The 16,564-nt window shown below is 37.1% G+C and overlaps 3 protein-coding genes across 10 annotated transcripts; 2 read left to right on the plus strand and 1 right to left on the minus strand.

Annotated features, from left to right (window-relative positions):
- LOC109716927 (hypersensitive-induced response protein 1-like) lies at nucleotides 3,444-7,448 on the plus strand. 4 transcript variants are annotated; one of them, XM_020242544.1, is made up of 6 exons: nucleotides 3,444-3,624; nucleotides 5,353-5,549; nucleotides 5,719-5,839; nucleotides 6,145-6,236; nucleotides 6,312-6,408; nucleotides 6,801-7,448. In XM_020242544.1, the coding sequence occupies exons 2-6, from the start codon at nucleotides 5,361-5,363 to the stop codon at nucleotides 7,157-7,159; spliced, it is 858 nt and encodes a 285-aa protein (XP_020098133.1). In that variant the 5' UTR covers nucleotides 3,444-3,624; nucleotides 5,353-5,360; the 3' UTR covers nucleotides 7,160-7,448. The 4 variants fall into 4 exon arrangements, with proteins under 4 accessions (XP_020098133.1, XP_020098132.1, XP_020098134.1 ...); XM_020242543.1 differs by lacking the exon at nucleotides 3,444-3,624 and adding an exon at nucleotides 3,680-3,702; XM_020242545.1 differs by lacking the exon at nucleotides 3,444-3,624 and adding an exon at nucleotides 4,358-4,628.
- On the minus strand, nucleotides 7,904-15,776 carry LOC109716928 (F-box/SPRY domain-containing protein 1-like). Of its 5 annotated transcripts, XM_020242550.1 has the most exons (4): nucleotides 14,106-14,371; nucleotides 13,171-13,298; nucleotides 8,561-8,625; nucleotides 7,904-8,179 (listed from the first exon to the last, which is right to left on the minus strand). In XM_020242550.1, exons 1-4 carry the CDS (start codon nucleotides 14,279-14,281, stop codon nucleotides 8,162-8,164), a joined length of 387 nt encoding a protein of 128 aa, XP_020098139.1. In that variant the 5' UTR covers nucleotides 14,282-14,371; the 3' UTR covers nucleotides 7,904-8,161. The 5 variants fall into 5 exon arrangements, with proteins under 5 accessions (XP_020098139.1, XP_020098140.1, XP_020098138.1 ...); XM_020242551.1 differs by lacking the exon at nucleotides 8,561-8,625 and having other exon boundaries at nucleotides 14,106-14,369; XM_020242549.1 differs by lacking the exons at nucleotides 7,904-8,179; nucleotides 14,106-14,371 and adding an exon at nucleotides 15,497-15,776 and having other exon boundaries at nucleotides 8,425-8,625.
- On the plus strand, nucleotides 10,274-12,452 carry LOC109716925 (probable auxin efflux carrier component 8). Its single transcript, XM_020242542.1, has 6 exons — nucleotides 10,274-10,781; nucleotides 11,103-11,298; nucleotides 11,386-11,471; nucleotides 11,569-11,726; nucleotides 12,195-12,271; nucleotides 12,366-12,452. The coding sequence occupies exons 1-6, from the start codon at nucleotides 10,274-10,276 to the stop codon at nucleotides 12,433-12,435; spliced, it is 1,095 nt and encodes a 364-aa protein (XP_020098131.1). The 3' UTR covers nucleotides 12,436-12,452.

The following is a 16,564-nucleotide window of genomic DNA, read 5'->3' on the forward strand; positions in this document are numbered from 1 at the left end:
CGGCTGAAAATAAAAATCTTACAAAATGTAATAATATGACATTAAAATTTTAAATCAAAGATATTGATCTTGTTTTATATAGTATAAAGAATTTTCTATCAAAATTTCACGTGATTTGGATATTTTTACACCGTTAAACTTGCAAACAGCTCACTACGACCATTGAAATTTGTTGATTTTGAGCCCATTCGATCACTAGGCAAATGATATCGAAAAATAATAAAATTTATTTTCTAGGTACTCCAAATACTCTAGATCAAGTTTAACGGAGCTGATCGACGATTCGAAAATCGCAACATCAAAAACAAGCTGGAAGCACGGAAGGCTCCGTGCTTCCGATAGCATAGTAGCCTCACTCTATATATATATATATATATATATATCAAAAGCATCAAAGTTATTGATCTTGTTTTATATGGTATAAAGAATTTTCTATCAAAATTTCATGCGATTTGAATATTTCTACACCATTAAACTTGCAACCGGCTCACCACGGCCATTAAAATTATTGATTTTGAGCCCCTTCGATCACTAGGCAAATGATACCGAAAAATCACAAAATTTATTTTCTAGGTACTTCAAATACTCTAGATCAACTCTAACGGAGTCGATCGTCGATTCGAAAGTCCGAACATCGAAAACAAAGTAGAAGCACGGAAGGCCATAAGCATACCAGCCTACTATATATATATATATATATATATATATATATATATATAAGAGTAGGGTTACTGTGCTATCGGAAGCACGGAGGCTTCTGTGCTTTCAGCTCGTTTTCGACGTTGCGACTTTCGAATCGTCGATCGGCTCCGTTAAACTTGATCTAGAGTATTTGAAGTACATAGAAAATAAATTTTATGATTTTACGATATCATTTGCCTAGTGAACGAAGGGGCTCAAAATCAACGGCTGAAAATAAAAATCTTACAAAATGTAATAATATGACATTAAATTTTAAATCAAAGATATTGATCTTGTTTTATATAGTATAAAAAATTTTCTATCAAAATTTCACGTGATTTGGATATTCCTACACCGTTAAACTTGCAAACGGCTCACTACGGTCATTGAAATTTGTTGATTTTGAGCTTATTCGATCACTAGGCAAATGATATCGAAAAATAATAAAATTTATTTTCTAGGTACTCCAAATACTCTAGATCAAGTTTAACGGAGCCGATCGACGATTCGAAAGTCGCAACATCGAAAACAAGCTGGAAGCACGGAAGGCTCCATGCTTCCGATAGCATAATAGCCTCACTATATATATATATATATATATGAAGCTTCGTCAGTAGTCCACCTCCCATTTTCTTCGTAGCTTTTATTTCCACTGGCGTCAAATGGTGTATTTCGTGTGAAGTTTAATATATATATATATATATATATATATATATATAAAGCTAGGTTGCTATACTATCGATAGTACGGATTTTAGATCAAAGTTATTGATCTTGTTTTATATGGTATGAAGATTTTCTATTAAAATTTCATGCGATTTGGATATTTCTACACCGTTAAACTTGCAACCGGCTCACCACGGTCATTAAAATTATTGATTTTGAGCCCCTTCGATTACTAGGCAAATGATTTTGAAAAGTCACACAATTTATTTTCTAGATACTTCAAATACTCTAGATCAACTCAAACGGAGTCGATCGTCAATTCGAAAGTCCGAACATCGAAAACAAAGTAGAAGCACGGAGGGCTCCGTGCTTCCATAAGCATACCAGCCTACTCTATATATATATGAAGCTTCGTCAGGAGTCCACCTCCCATTTTCTTCCAAGCTTTTATTTCCACTGGCGTCAAATGGTGTATTTCGTGTGAAGTTTAATATATATATATATAGTAGGGCTAGAATACTTGTAAAAGTATCATGGGGGTGATACTTGTGTGTTTTTAGCCCTTGGATGGAGAGATGTGAGGTTGAGATGATGGTGGTGTGTGGTGGTAGGTGGTGGTAGGTGGAATAGTGTTTAATCTCAGGGCTATTAATAATCAAAAAGTAGATCCAATGGCTTAAAACCTAATAGCACCATGATGGTGATACTTGTAAAAGTATCATAGCTCAACTCTATATATATATATATAGGCGTCCGTGCTATCGATAGTATAGCAACCTAGCTTTACGCGCACACACACGAAGCTTCGTAGACCACCTCCCATTTTCGTCTACCTCCCATTTTCTTCGAAGCTTTCATTTCCACGCAAATAATTGTGCCATCCCATTCGGCGAGTTGAATAGACTTGCGGAGTTGGGAAATCTTATTTTCATGCTGTCACTTATTGGAGGGAGCTATGTGTGTATGTACATAATCTAAGATGTCATATTTAGTAACATATCAACATTTGATGGTAAGTATTTGACATTCTAAATTCAAATTTCAAAGTCTAATAATTTTTTTTTGGTAAAAAATAAACAAATCAGATAGTATTCTCTCTCTCTTAAAAAAAATATATTTATAGGATGTATATTTAATTTTGCGAAGGAGGAGAAAAATTTGTAGTTTTAGTGGACGGAAATAGGAGAGGCCATGCACTTCTGGGATATTAATTTAGAAACGTTAGATCACATCTTCACAAATTATATTTTTAAGTAGATATCTTATGCTTATTGTAATAGTTGGCGAAGGGGATTTGGAGTGCATCCTTAGTGAAGATGTTCGTGAAGTTTGGAAAAGAGGGACTTGGAAAGACCGTAATAACAAAAAGGTGACGAGAACACGCTCATTTGTGGCTTACTGATGGCTTATATGTACCGAAAGAAATAATTTTATTTTCAGAGAAATCAACACTGAACCGTTGGCGGTAATCAATAGGACCAAATTGGTAGCGAAGCAATGAAAGGATTTTCTAGTGGACTGTCATAAATTACCTAGCCTGAGAAACTTTTATGATTCTCGGGGCTAATTGCTCTACTTCTGTAGCTCAGTTTATATTTGCTATGAATAAAATAGGTAGCAAGCCTATCTTTCTTTCAAAAAAAAAAAAAAAATCTACTGAGCCGTAGACAAATAGCATCTAAACCGCCACCAAGTCAACTTTTACTCTCACCGATTGTCCCTAGCTAGAGCAAGTGGCAAAAAGCTTAGTGGTTGGTATCCGAGATTTCAAGTTTGAATTTTAGTTAATTCATATTTTCAGCTAAGTTTATTTCTAAATAATAAACAAAGCGGATATCGTGCAACCTATCTCTCAAAAAAAAAAAAAAAAAAAAAAAAAACTTTTACTCCCATCAAACAACCATTCCTGTGTTGGACCCCAAATTTCCTCAATGGAGGCAGGTCGGATCTGGCCCAGCCCATGTGTCCACATATAATAATAATAATAATAATAATAGTAATTCTCATTAAACACGGAGACCAACAAATTTACCAAAAACCGTCCCCGCCACATGTGAATTGGCCAATTGGTACGTTTTGGAGTACCCACAGCACCACAACCGGCCACTTCCACGGTTTTACCGGGGAAAGGAAGGAATATGTGAAGCTACCGATCCCATCCCCTTTTCACTCCCGCTCCTCGCCGATTCCGCGTCGTTCATCTCCCTACCTACCTGTTCTTCTCAAAAAAGAAAAAAACAAAAACCCTAGTTCTTCGCTTAGCCATTATCGCCTCTAGGTATGAGAGAAACCCTTTTCCCCTCCCTCAGTTTGATCAATTTCATTTTTAAATTAAATTCTCACGACGAAATTTTAGGTCAATTTGCTGTTTATTTTTCGCCAATTTTTTTTTTTTTTTTGCTTCCTCTCGATTTGTTGTTTCCTATGATTGATTTGTATGTGGTAAGGTTTCGCTACTAAGACCCTATAAATTTCTAGTATTCCGCGTTGAGAACCCGTGATTGTTTTCGCTTCTATGGAAGCTTCGCCCTAAGATATTTTCTTTGACTTTTTCTGCGTTTCATCGGGCCCCTTATGTTTATCTTTGTTGCTATTTAATTCAAAGTTTAATTGGAAAAGCGAGAATCTTATTGTTTGGTAGTGCTTTAGGCCATCCAAATGTTTATCCTATACATACCCGGGTTTGAGTCAAATTACTAACTTAAAAGTTTAGGTATTAGAAAATTATTTCGTACCCTACGTGCATTTATTTATCGCTATTTGTTGAACGAAAAGAATGGTATTGGTACCGCGTGCGTGACTTTTATTAGTTTCAATCAAATTTTGCATCCCCTATAATTGCCTACGAGTTTTAGCTGACCGGGTTTGAGGAATTGAATAGTTAAATGTTGAATGCTTCAGGTTTGGTTCCATATATCTTATCCAAAATACATTAGTGCGTGTGAGCCCTCACGGTATGAGTTGTTTGTTGACTTTTTTCCGAATGTTTATTGGCCTATAAATTGTATGCCATCAGGAGGTGGCAATTATTCTGAAATATTCCTAAACATTGCAACCTCGCCAGCTATCATTGGCTGGACATCTCTTTCTTCTTTTGAGATTTTCTTGAAGTATGCGTTTGTCCTACGACACATTGATATTATTCACTTAGCTGTTCTGAGTTACCTCTTTTGGAGGGCATCGTTCTTGTTCTTCTTGTATCTGTTCCCGAGGTGATACCTCAGATACCTGACTTTGAGTGCCTCATCTGAGGACGTCATTCTTCTCGCATCTCTTAGCAAGGTAATATTTAGGTACCGGAGTTTCCCTAAACTTTGCTTGCTATGTTGTGCGATTCTTAAGTTTCTTAGTTGGAAATGTTCTTTTCAATAGCAAACTGCTGCGTGTGTAGCTGAAGCAGTGACCTTTCTTTCCGTTTGTCTCCATGTGAATCTTGCTTCCAGCTGCTCTGTTACATGCTTTTCTTAATGTTTTGCTTTTGAATTTTGGTTGCACGTTATGCTTGATCATCAATTTTGGAACTTAAAAAAAATGCACTGTTATTGTTTGTTCCCAAAGGTGTTTTGGGACATTGACTTGGCCATCCTTTTTTTTCCGGAGCAAACCTCTATTCTAGGGGGGCAATTTATAGTGCTTTTCCGAAGTATGCAGTTTCTAGTAAATTACGTCAAGTATTAATTTAAAATACTGTACTACTGCAGATAGTTTTACACGTGCACCATTACAAATTAGTTGATGTAATAGTTGAGATACAGGTTCTATCACTTTGCAGTGTTAAATAGAATTTAAATGGCTTGGTGCCTCCAATTATATTTTATGTTCACCGTGTGTTATCATTCTATTGTAGCTTAAATCACTAAGGAAAGAAATTAAAAGAAATGTATGTGAAAATCATCTTTTACTGAGTTTGCAATCAAATGAGAAAGATAGTTTTAAGTAACAGCCAAGGGTAGCAATTATGAGCTTTAGTGTAAGAAATTATAATGCCAATGTGTTTTTCTCCCAGGTAAAGACATGGGGCAGGCATTCTGTTGTATTCAAGTGGACCAATCAACAGTGGCCATCAAGGAAACTTTTGGGAGGTTTGATGAGGTGCTTGAGCCCGGGTGCCACCTCCTCCCTTGGTGCTTAGGGAAGCAGATCGCTGGCTATCTGTCATTGCGTGTGCAACAGCTTGATGTCCGCTGTGAAACGAAGACAAAGGTTTGTATCCGCCACATTTTTGTATACATTTTTCTAAATTTCATGGTAGAACTGAATGAAATATAATCAGAATCGTAGAGTTGAATGAAATATAGTTCATATCACATATTTCAAAATGATGATTTCTTATATATATATATATATTTTTTTTTTTTTTTTCGTGCTTCAGGATAATGTGTTTGTCACGGTTGTTGCATCGGTGCAATACCGTGCTCTTGCTGATAAGGCATCTGATGCTTTTTATAGGCTCAGCAACACAAGGGAGCAAATTCAATCTTATGTTTTTGATGGTAAGGTTGCATTTTGGCTAAATTTTGGCACATATTTTTTCACTCAATAGTGTAATTTTCTTCTCATGTATCTGATTATAAACTTTAGAAAGCCCAATTACAGAGCACATTAAGAGTATTGCTCTTTTTTCCGTTCTATAATGAATCACCAATATAAGGAGCACGATAATTGAACCATCAGATGCGACTGTGTTGTTCTTGATCATGATTGAGATTTAGTGTATGTATATTATGTATGTGTGCGCCCGTGCACATGTAATATGTATGTGTCTGGACGTTCTAATAAACGCATTTCTGCTGTTCAGTCATCAGGTCTAGTGTTCCAAAGCTGAATATAGATGATGCATTCGAGCAGAAAAATGAGATAGCCAAAGCTGTGGAAGAGGAACTTGAGAAGGTCATCCATCTGTTCGTATTTCTTATGTTTACCCTCCCTAATTTATTTGGTTAATCTGATTTCTTTTTGATACAGGCAATGTCTATGTATGGATATGAGATTGTTCAAACCCTAATCGTTGACATTGAGCCTGATCAGCAGGTTAAGAGAGCGATGAATGAGATTAATGCAGGCATGTATACCCAGTTTTTTTGACTATATAAATCCAACGTTTCAGTATATGCTATTTTCCCATCCTAAGGACCGACTTGTCAAGTATTATCTTTATGCATTCAGTATGTAAAATCGGATTTTGCAACTTTGATCCCTTTTTCTTTCTCTTTTCCTCCATTCTTTGATTTCTAGACTGGAAATCTTCTTTCATGAACCATAACAGCAGCACTCCTAATCCACCTTATGATAAATTTTGCACTGAGTTCTAGCCATGGGCACTCTAGTATATCTGAGGATATTTTAACCTGATATGCAAAAATGAAAAAGCACCAGAATTGCGTAACCAGTGTACCTTTCATTCAAAACTGCCTTATAATTTGCTCTCTTTTTTCTTTTTTCCTCTGGCAACAGCTGCTAGGCTGAGGCTGGCCGCCAATGAGAAGGCGGAGGCTGAGAAGATACTGCAAATCAAGCGTGCTGAGGGAGACGCAGAATCCAAGTATCTGGCAGGGCTGGGTATCGCGCGGCAGCGCCAGGCCATTGTGGACGGGCTGAGGGACAGCGTGCTGGCCTTCTCAGACAATGTGCCAGGCACCTCCGCAAAGGACGTGATGGACATGATCCTCGTGACCCAGTACTTCGACACCATGCGTGAGATTGGCGCCTCCTCCAAGTCCAACTCCGTGTTCATCCCCCATGGCCCGGGAGCAGTCGCCGACATTGCATCACAGGTTAGGGACGGTATGCTCCAGGCCAAAACTCAGAAGTGAGTTGCAGTGAGAAGGAGAGACTAAAGTTACTTTATTTCTGTTGTTAATGGTGTTCATATAATAAGGTATTGGTGTGTTTCTTTCACCGTGCATGTTTGGTATCTACATAATGAGTCGTCAGAATTTAGCACTTCTAAGGTTGCTATTCTTGTTTTTTTAAGCCGAGTCATGTCGTCATTTGCTGTTTAGTTTACACGAATACGAGTTGTCAATATATTTGTGGATATTATTTGTATCTTTAAGCAAGGTGTTAATTGTGATGACAGTACCAAACTTGAGTCCTGAACAAGTTTCGTTTGGCATTGGCTTTTCCTTGAAGATACCTCTACTGAGAAATTACGCAAGATCACCTAACATATTGAGTCTGTTTAATCCACTGTTCCCACTGCTTTGCGATTTTAAGAGCTGTACATGATAGACAGCAGATTAGACTATCTCCTGCTAAAGGCGTTGCGGGGTGCAGCAGCAGCGGATGCGGCGTTCTAAACTTTTTGAATTTCTGAACCACAGTTCAGCTTCCCTTCACTTTGTTTATCACGTAACAGATCATGATTAAGAAGAGAAGTGCAGCGATAATTCATGTTTCCCCTCGCAATTACTGTCACTCTCATCCACCATCGTCACCTCCTTTTCCTTTTTAGAGAACAACAATGGCAACCCAGCAGCTTCGAATGTTAATGGAATAGTTGTAGTGCAATGTGGATGCAATAACAAGCTCGAACACTTAAACACTTGGTGCAAAAATTGAACAAGCTTAACGTACTAATAAACAGCATGTGCTATATATAGTTAATAGAGACTTTTCTTACATGCCACACTTGGTAATCCACACCAAACAAAATATTACGCGCCTATAAAGGAACTAAATTCAAAATTAGATGTCCATCACCTCGGAAACTTGAAGGAACCCTGCACATTGTAATATATTATTGGGCACTCAGAAAGAAGGAAAAGCCACAACTATGGTTCAACCATGAAGGCAAAGACAAAAGGCTGTTACGGTCACAAGGATGCTTTGATCTGCGAGTCAAAAGAGTAAGGTCATCTTTGATGCATTATCTCCTTTATATAAATCAAAAGCTTCAGCTGTCATTAGAAACTATGCAGTTTTCAACAGTTGTATAGCAAGACAAGGAAGAAACAAGGTGAGAAAAGCTAGAAGAGACAGCAAGACGAAATGCAATTATTCGATAACTCGATAGCCAGCTTTTCACAGGAGATCAAGAAGCATAAAGAGAAGTGAAACAGTAAATGAAGGGCTTTACTAAAGAAGATGCAATTGCTCACTTATGGGAAATATTTCCGATTTAAAGCAAGTTACACACAACACTTATTCCATGCTTTTGCCTTAATTGAGAGAGACAAAAAAAAAATTATGTGCACTGTAGGTAAGCAGCCTACCTTCCTTCCTCCACAATTCACTTCTTTATTCTTTGCCTTCTCCTTACATTCTTGTCCATTAAAAACTGATAGCAAATATAACAAAACTGTCTTGAAGGGAAAGATAAAAAAAAACATGCCACAATATGCATAAAAAACCAAATTCATGCTTCAAAAAGAAAAGGAGAAAAAAGAAAAAAGAAAAAGTGGAGAATGCCTGTAAGAAGAATTTATGAGATCAATCAATATGTTCATATTAAAGAAGAAATATCGAGTAAACATAAAAGAGCATACAGCATACATGGTGTAGCAGCTGATTATTATCAACTATTATGATGCAGTCCAGATAAATATTCCGTGCTATAACTTTTTGGACTAAGACAATTTATCAAAGTTAAACAAATGTCTAGGGTAACATGCTTCTACTGATTGTTACTTAGGGGCTGTCTGGTTCCCCCAAAAAGTGTGGGAAAAAAAAAATTCAAGAAAAAAGTTTTCCATGAAAAACCATTTTTTCAGTTTTCCGTCCATTTGGTTTTAAGGAAAACAAGCTTTCATGGAAATTTTTTTTTCCATATTTCATAAAAAACTAGTATTTTCATTTTTCTTAAAAGAATCTGGAAAACGTAAATGCTACTTTTCCATAATATATGGAAAGAAGATTTTCAAAAACACTTGTTTTCCTTCAAACCAAATGGGTGAAAAATTGGAAAAAGAGTTTTCCATAAAAAATTTTCTTCTTGGAAAACTTTTTTCCACACTTTTCCGAAGAGCCAAATAGCCCCTTAATGTAAATATAGCAAATCATGTTATAAAAAACCTGCATAGGAACAAAACAAAACCAACTAAGCAATGGCAAAAAAACACCGCAGTTATGTAGGAAAAGAACCCAAGTTATTTTCCTTATTCAAAAGGAGTTTCTTCTGGCTTTAAATGTTGAAGCACATGCATTAGATGATGATCCTTCTGTTGAACAAGAAACCAGCCTTATTTTCCATCTCGCACAGGAGAAGCATGATAGAAACATCGATTTCTGACCGACATTGCTTTCAACATCCTTTCATGATAAAGTCAGCTAAAGATGTTTCTTTGCACAAAAATGTTCCATTAAAAAAATCAAGATACGAAATATGTAAATTGCTTTTTTTTTTTCTCATGTAAATTACTTTTCTACCCAAAATCTACAGTATTTTCCTTCCAATATAAAGTAATCAATTCTATACATTTACCTGCAATACAAAAAGTAGGTATATCTACAGTAGAAGAATCATATGATAGCACACTAAAATGAGAGTGAATAAATGTGACAAAATGCATATTTTATGCCGTCAGTATTAGTGCTCAAGTTGTCAGCAGTAATAGATAATTCTAAAAGATAAAATGGGAGAAAGAAGCAAAGAATTAAGGTGAAATTAAACATATGCTTCTTTTAGAAGCTTAGTATGAATGAATTGATATTAAACAGACTTTTTCAGACACGAAAACCAAACAATGTACTCATACTCGCATAGGAAGATTAAATCTGGATATAGAAAAGTCTATGACAACCACCGAATCTAACAGTTCATATACAATTGAAGAATCATACGGTGCAGCTGCACAAGTCCACCATGGGCATTCTGGACAATCAAAGTGTACTAATTACTGGCTTCCCTATATAAGAGCCCAACCACACATCATTACAGGACACATACAATAGAACATAGGGTCTCATGTTATTTTAGAACTTCCAGTATGTTCTCTTTGATAAATGTCTATCATGTCTTTGAGGCAACAGTGCCACTGTATACAACTATGATTCTAGCTTACCTATGTATAAAATGGTGTAATCTCTTCACCCCTGAACAGTGCTCAGGAATCAACAAATTCGTGGCAAAAATTTCGGTCCCTCTACTGTCTTTTCAAGTCATCTCCGCCAACAATCCTTACCAGATGAACATTAAGCTTCTATTGTCCGATATGTTACAAAAATTGTTCGCACTTTTGGCATTTGCAGTTCTCAGTAAAGCACTCTGCAGAAATGCTTTTGACTGGTTGATTACTGGGTTTTCTTTGTCCACATTGCCAAATACGTTGATTGTGGGTATACCATTAATTAAAGGAATGTATGGGGATGAAGCCGTAAAATTTCTGAGTCAGATAGTTGTGTTACAAAGTGTAGTGTGGTACACCCTTTTATTATGTTTGTTTGAGTTCCGGGCTGCCAAGGTGATTGCAGCAGCAACTCCAACTCGAAATACAGGTAAGAACCTATACTAAGTGCAGGAGTTATACCCTTTTCTTATGTTTTTTTACCTTTTGATAGGCCACTACGGTGCTGCATCATAAAAGGTGTGCACTATAGTGCGGCATTGGCAAAAGATTAAATTGCAAACATCTCATAGAGAGAAAATTTTCCATACCAACTGTCCTGTAGCTAGAAAATACCTAATAAAATATCAAAACAATTTAATATCCCTCGCTCTCATAAGAGCTTTACCTAGTTTTTCTATATTTTGGATTATTTATTCATGAGTGTTAATAAGATAATTGGCTTCTCTTTTTTTTGTGGAAGGGGAATCAGATACTCCTGAACAAATACAACCAAGACACCAAGGAGAAGAAGAAGAAGAAGAAGAAGAAGAAGAAGAAGAAAAAGATCTACCCATAAGGTATTCTAGAGCTCTATTCTTTTTATTACTGGCAGGGAGGAAACTGATGATTAATCCCAACACTTATGCAAGTCTTGCCGGTCTGCTGTGGGCATTGATCAGTTTCAGGTACGAATAGAAATCATAGGAAATCAGATTTTTCATTTAGCTACATGAAGCATTCAACACCATGTCACCGGATGACTTATTCCGCAGATGGGGGATAAAGCTACCGTCGATAATTAGTAGCTGCATAACAATACTCTCTGATGGGGGGCTTGGTATGGCAATGTTCAGCCTAGGTGCGTACTAAACAATACTGCTACATTATATAGCTAATTTAGTATACGCAACAAACACTTTCTTCCTTCTACTGGGGGATTAATAAAATATTTACAGGCCTTTTTACGGCATCACAGTCCAACATAATAGCCTGTGGGACCTGGATGATGATCTTGTCCATGGGTATCAGGTTCATTGTAGGACCAGCCCTAATGGCAATGTCTTCCTATGCTATTGGAATGAGGGGTATATTGTTAAAAGTTGCCATTGTTCAGGTACATTTTTTTCATACTAGTATACTACATAAAAAATCACCCCACAGAACAACATGAAGTTGATTTACCCACATGCAAATGTACATGTAAACACACGTGCATGGACCGGCCAGAAGTATGAAAGTCTACATATTACTATTAGATATTTACATACTTTGCTATAAGGTCATAGCTATAAGGTTATACTTTGCTATAAGTATAAGGTTATAGTTATATATATCCTTACACGTACAAAGAAAATGCCTCTTTTAAGCAAATTTTCCTAACACAGAACCAACTCACCAACCTGAGTCGCATGGCTCCCCAACTTAAGATTAGTGTATTTTCTTTAGAAACTGGGATTTCAACAGGAATGCGTGCAGGGTTTTATATGTACATAAATATTTTAGCAGAACTACAAAGATAAAAGCACCCTGTATTATATGTGTGCTATGGTTGAGAAAGTTGATGCTGTGATTTTTTATGCAGGCAGCTCTTCCGCAAGGAATTGTGCCATTTGTTTTTGCAAAAGAGTATGGTGTACAACCAGATATTATGAGCACCGGGTAGCTAATATTTCGAGATAGTTTACTTTTATCATTGTTGCTAAAGCTTTCAAGTAGCTTTACAATGTACTAAAGTGCTGCAATTTTGTGATAGGGTAATCATTGGCATGGTTGTAGCAGTCCCAGTAGCACTGGCATACAACTTCCTCCTTGATACCAAATAAACTACTTTACATGAATGCTTTGTTTTTGAAGTTACTAGTCAATTGTTATACTTAAAAAATAAGGAACTATGGCGAAGGACAGCAATACCAGAGCACAAAAAAGTAGATGAGCATAACAGCTACATATTCTCAACATTTTCACCACCAGAATAGGAATATTCCAATTGAAGAATGACATTGGGGAATATTGTTGCCGAGAAGCCACAAAGCCGGTTTATTCAGTATGTTAGGCCAGCAGAAATATGCAAATTTTCCAAGATTCACTAATAAATATATGATTCCCATGAAAGAGGATTCTCTTCTTTCCACTAACTATACCATGAGACCACTCTTTTATCCTGCAACAGGATATTCATATATGAGCTTGACTAGTTTGCAATGGGAGTTGCAGAATAATCTCAAACAGTATGCTTGTTGCATTATGAGAGTTCTACACACGTTGGTAATCCTTCTTGTTCTAGAGAAGTTCATTATAAGTTATCAACAAGAACATAGTCACGTCAAATTTATTTTGTATATATTGAAGCAACAAAAGCTATAAATCGGTATCTGAAATATACACCTTGACTTATACATGAAATCAATGAGTCATTCGTGGTTTATGCCTTATAAATATAAAATACATTTAATGATCAAAATCACTAATCAAATTCACTGAATGTTCCATTATCTACGGCATGCAATCTTTAGTAAATGAATAACAGTCGAAAATTTAAGGGCACCAGCTATGCACACCTCTTATCGAGCAAGTAGACGATGGCGGATGCGTTTCTCTTTTGATGAACAGTCCGTATAGAGTCCAGGCCTCCAAATATTCATTCTTCCACCCCTCTCTTATCTCAGCCGAATCCCTATACCACTGCCTGAAAATTTACAAGTGTTGGTTCCTTCATATCCAAAACAAAGAAACTTTAATCAAATCAGAAATGGCCACTCGAATCATAGGTAAAATGTTGTTCTTCCGCCGATTGCAATTTCCCCGCAAGGAAACTCACTTACAGAACTTTAGTCCAACTTACGGGAATAAAAAGCTCATTAAGCAACTCTATAAGCGGAGAAAAGAAAGTCAATTTCATCATTTCCACGACTTAATACATCATTTCCAATTCATTCATTATCGGCATTGTTCCTCTACAATATTATGCTATCATGCACACTGCAGTACCTTAATTGACAGAGAGGTAATCATAAGAAGTTCCTTACATTCCTCAAAATCAAAACAAACAAATCAAAATTACATCTATTGGTTTCTCACACGCCAATCTCAGTTTCCAGAAATTAAGTGGCAAATAGTGGAAAAAAGAAATCACAAACTGTGCGCTAATTGATCTCAGACATATTGTTACGGCCAATGTTTAATGAATGCCGTACACTAAATCATTTTCAAACACATCTATCACAAGTTCACAACTTCCATTTTTTTTTGGGAGCATAGCTTCGACAAATTAAAAAGCATCAAATGTGGTCACATCAAATAGAATCCCATCGGAGAGAGGTCGAGATTGAATTCGAAAAATTCCTCTCTCTCTCTATCTCTATCTATCTCTCCGCCCTTCACTTCCCCACCATCGCTCTCCTCTATCATCAACACTATCCAAACCAGTTAGAAATTTTAATCCAATTAGGGTTTAGGGTTGATCGCGATCGAGGTTATTGTAAATAAAGTTTACTTGCAAACGAGAGAGCAGGTTAGGAGGTCGACGCAGTCGAGCTGGGAGAAGACACGGGCGATGAGGTGAGCCGGGGCTCGGAGGATCGGCGGAAGGGTAGAATCGTCTTTTCCGCTCTCCTCCCCGCCGCCGACCAAGTGCGCTCGGCCTTCGTCGCTCTGCTCCGAGCGCCTCATCGCGGAGCGAAGTCGCCGGCCATTTTCCGGATTTGCCCCTCTGCCCCTGGAGTTGCGTCGCCGACTTAAGTTGTGTTATGGCCTTATGGGGCTTTTTTTTTTGCATTTAGCCCTGGCAAATTTTTATTTTAAAATTAGTCATGTCAAAATTTAATTTATAAAAATGGCTCTGAACCTGCAATGCAGGCGCCATGTCAGTGCCACGCGGGTAGCGCCGAGATCCGTGTGTTAAGTTGGATCCGTGTGTGTGAATGGTTCACCGTGTTTAGTACGTATTTTTATTAAAAAGAGGAATAGGGAGTAGGGATGTCAATAGGTATAGATATTCGAAATATTATTCGAATCCAAACCCGAATAAATTATATATATATATATATATATATATATATATTATTTTTTTTTTTTTANCACTGCCTGAAAATTTACAAGTGTTGGTTCCTTCATATCCAAAACAAAGAAACTTTAATCAAATCAGAAATGGCCACTCGAATCATAGGTAAAATATTGTTCTTCCGCCGATTGCAATTTCCCAGCAAGGAAACTCACTTACAGAACTTTAGTCCAACTTACGGGAATAAAAAGCTCATTAAGCAACTCTATAAGCGGAGAAAAGAAAGTCAATTTCGTCATTTCCACGACTTAATACATCATTTCCAATTCATTCATTATCGGCATTGTTCCTCTACAATATTATGCTATCATGCACACTGCAGTACCTTAATTGACAGAGAGGTAATCATAAGAAGTTCCTTACATTCCTCAAAATCAAAACAAACAAATCAAAATTACATCTATTGGTTTCTCACACGCCAATCTCAGTTTCCAGAAATTAAGTGGCAAATAGTGGAAAAAAGAAATCACAAACTGTGCGCTAATTGATCTCAGACATATTGTTACGACCAATGTTTAATGAATGCCGTACACTAAATCATTTTCAAACACATCTATCACAAGTTCATAACTTCCATTTTTTTTTGGGAGCATAGCGTTGACAAATTAAAAAGCATCAAATGTGGTTACATCGAATAGAATCCCATCGGAGAGAGGTCGAGATTGAATTCGAAAAATTCCTCTCTCTCTCTATCTATCTCTCCCCCCTTCACTTCCCCACCATCGCTCTCCTCTATCATCAACACTATCCAAACTAGTTAAAAATTTTAATCCAATTAGGGTTTAGGGTTGATCGCGATCGAGGTTATTGTAAATAAAGTTTACTTGCAAACGAGAGAGCAGGTTAGGAGGTCGACGCAGTCGAGCTGGGAGAAGACACGGGCGATGAGGTGAGCCGGGGCTCGGAGGATCGGCGGAAGGGTAGAATCGTCTTTTCCGCTCTCCTCCCCGCCGCCGACCAAGTGCGCTCGGCCTTCGTCGCTCTGCTCTGAGCGCCTCATCGCGGAGCGAAGTCGCCGGCCATTTTCCGGATTTGCCCCTCTGCCCCTGGAGTTGCGTCACCGACTCTTAAGTTGTGCTTTGGCCTTATGGGCTTCTTTTTGCATTTAGTCTTGACAAATTTTTATTTTAAAATTAGTCATGTCAAAATTTAATTTACAAAAATGGTCCTGGACCTGCAACGCAGGCGCCATGTCAGCGCCACGCTGGTAGCACCGAGAACCGTGTGTTAAGTTGAACACGGTAAACCATTCACCGTGTTCAAACACGGTAAATGGTTCACCGTGTTTAGTACATATTTTTATTAAAAAGAGGAATAGGGAGTAGAGATGTCAATAGGTATAGATATTCGAAATATTATCCGAATCCAAACCCGAATAATTTATATATATATATATATATATACATAATTTATTTTTATTTATTTATACAATATATAAAATATTTAATAATTTTTATTTCTTAGATCTTCATCCAACGGTATAGATTTTTAAAACCCGCTGGGTTCAGGTTCGGGTTTCGAATTTTTGGTTGGATATGGATATTGGTATGAATTTTTAAAATCCGTCGGGTTCGGATCCAGGTTTGAATTTTAATTTGATTTTTGAATTCGGATTCGGATTTTTGAAAAAGAGAAGAAAAGGAATACAAATTTCCTATTCCTCTTTTTAATATACAAAAAATACGTACTAAACACGGTGAGCCATTCACCGTGTTTAAACACGGTGAATGGCTCACCGTGTTTAACTTAACTATCGCCCCCAGCCCCATCCGCGTGGTGCTGATGTGGCGCTTGCGTGGCAGGTTTAGAGCCTTTTTGCAAATTAAGTTTTAACAGAACTATTTTTAAAATAAAAACTTGCCAGGGTGCAAAATGCAAAAAAAAAAGCCCTG

The sequence above is a fragment of the Ananas comosus genome, linkage group 11, assembly GCF_001540865.1.
Source record: "Ananas comosus cultivar F153 linkage group 11, ASM154086v1, whole genome shotgun sequence".
NCBI classification, from domain to species: domain Eukaryota; kingdom Viridiplantae; phylum Streptophyta; class Magnoliopsida; order Poales; family Bromeliaceae; genus Ananas; species Ananas comosus.

What these genes read in the sequence shown, in the direction of transcription:
- LOC109716927 (XM_020242544.1), top strand. Translation starts at nt 5,361, where the DNA reads ATGGGGCAGGCATTCTGTTGTATTCAAGTGGACCAATCAACAGTGGCC. An exon ending in GCTGTGAAACGAAGACAAAG is followed by an intron (nt 5,550 to 5,718) that starts GTTTGTATCCGC and finishes TTCGTGCTTCAG; the next exon opens with GATAATGTGTTTGTCACGGT. An exon ending in TCAATCTTATGTTTTTGATG is followed by an intron (nt 5,840 to 6,144) that starts GTAAGGTTGCAT and finishes TCTGCTGTTCAG; the next exon opens with TCATCAGGTCTAGTGTTCCA.
- LOC109716925 (XM_020242542.1), top strand. Translation starts at nt 10,274, where the DNA reads ATGTTCTCTTTGATAAATGTCTATCATGTCTTTGAGGCAACAGTGCCA. An exon ending in TGGGCATTGATCAGTTTCAG is followed by an intron (nt 11,299 to 11,385) that starts GTACGAATAGAA and finishes CTTATTCCGCAG; the next exon opens with ATGGGGGATAAAGCTACCGT. An exon ending in TAAAAGTTGCCATTGTTCAG is followed by an intron (nt 11,727 to 12,194) that starts GTACATTTTTTT and finishes TTTTTTATGCAG; the next exon opens with GCAGCTCTTCCGCAAGGAAT.
- LOC109716928 (XM_020242549.1), bottom strand. Translation starts at nt 15,672, where the DNA reads ATGAGGCGCTCAGAGCAGAGCGACGAAGGCCGAGCGCACTTGGTCGGC. An exon ending in ACCTGCTCTCTCGTTTGCAA is followed by an intron (nt 13,299 to 15,496) that starts GTAAACTTTATT and finishes GTAAATTTTCAG; the next exon opens with GCAGTGGTATAGGGATTCGG. An exon ending in GTCTACTTGCTCGATAAGAG is followed by an intron (nt 8,626 to 13,170) that starts GTGTGCATAGCT and finishes ATTTGCTATCAG; the next exon opens with TTTTTAATGGACAAGAATGT.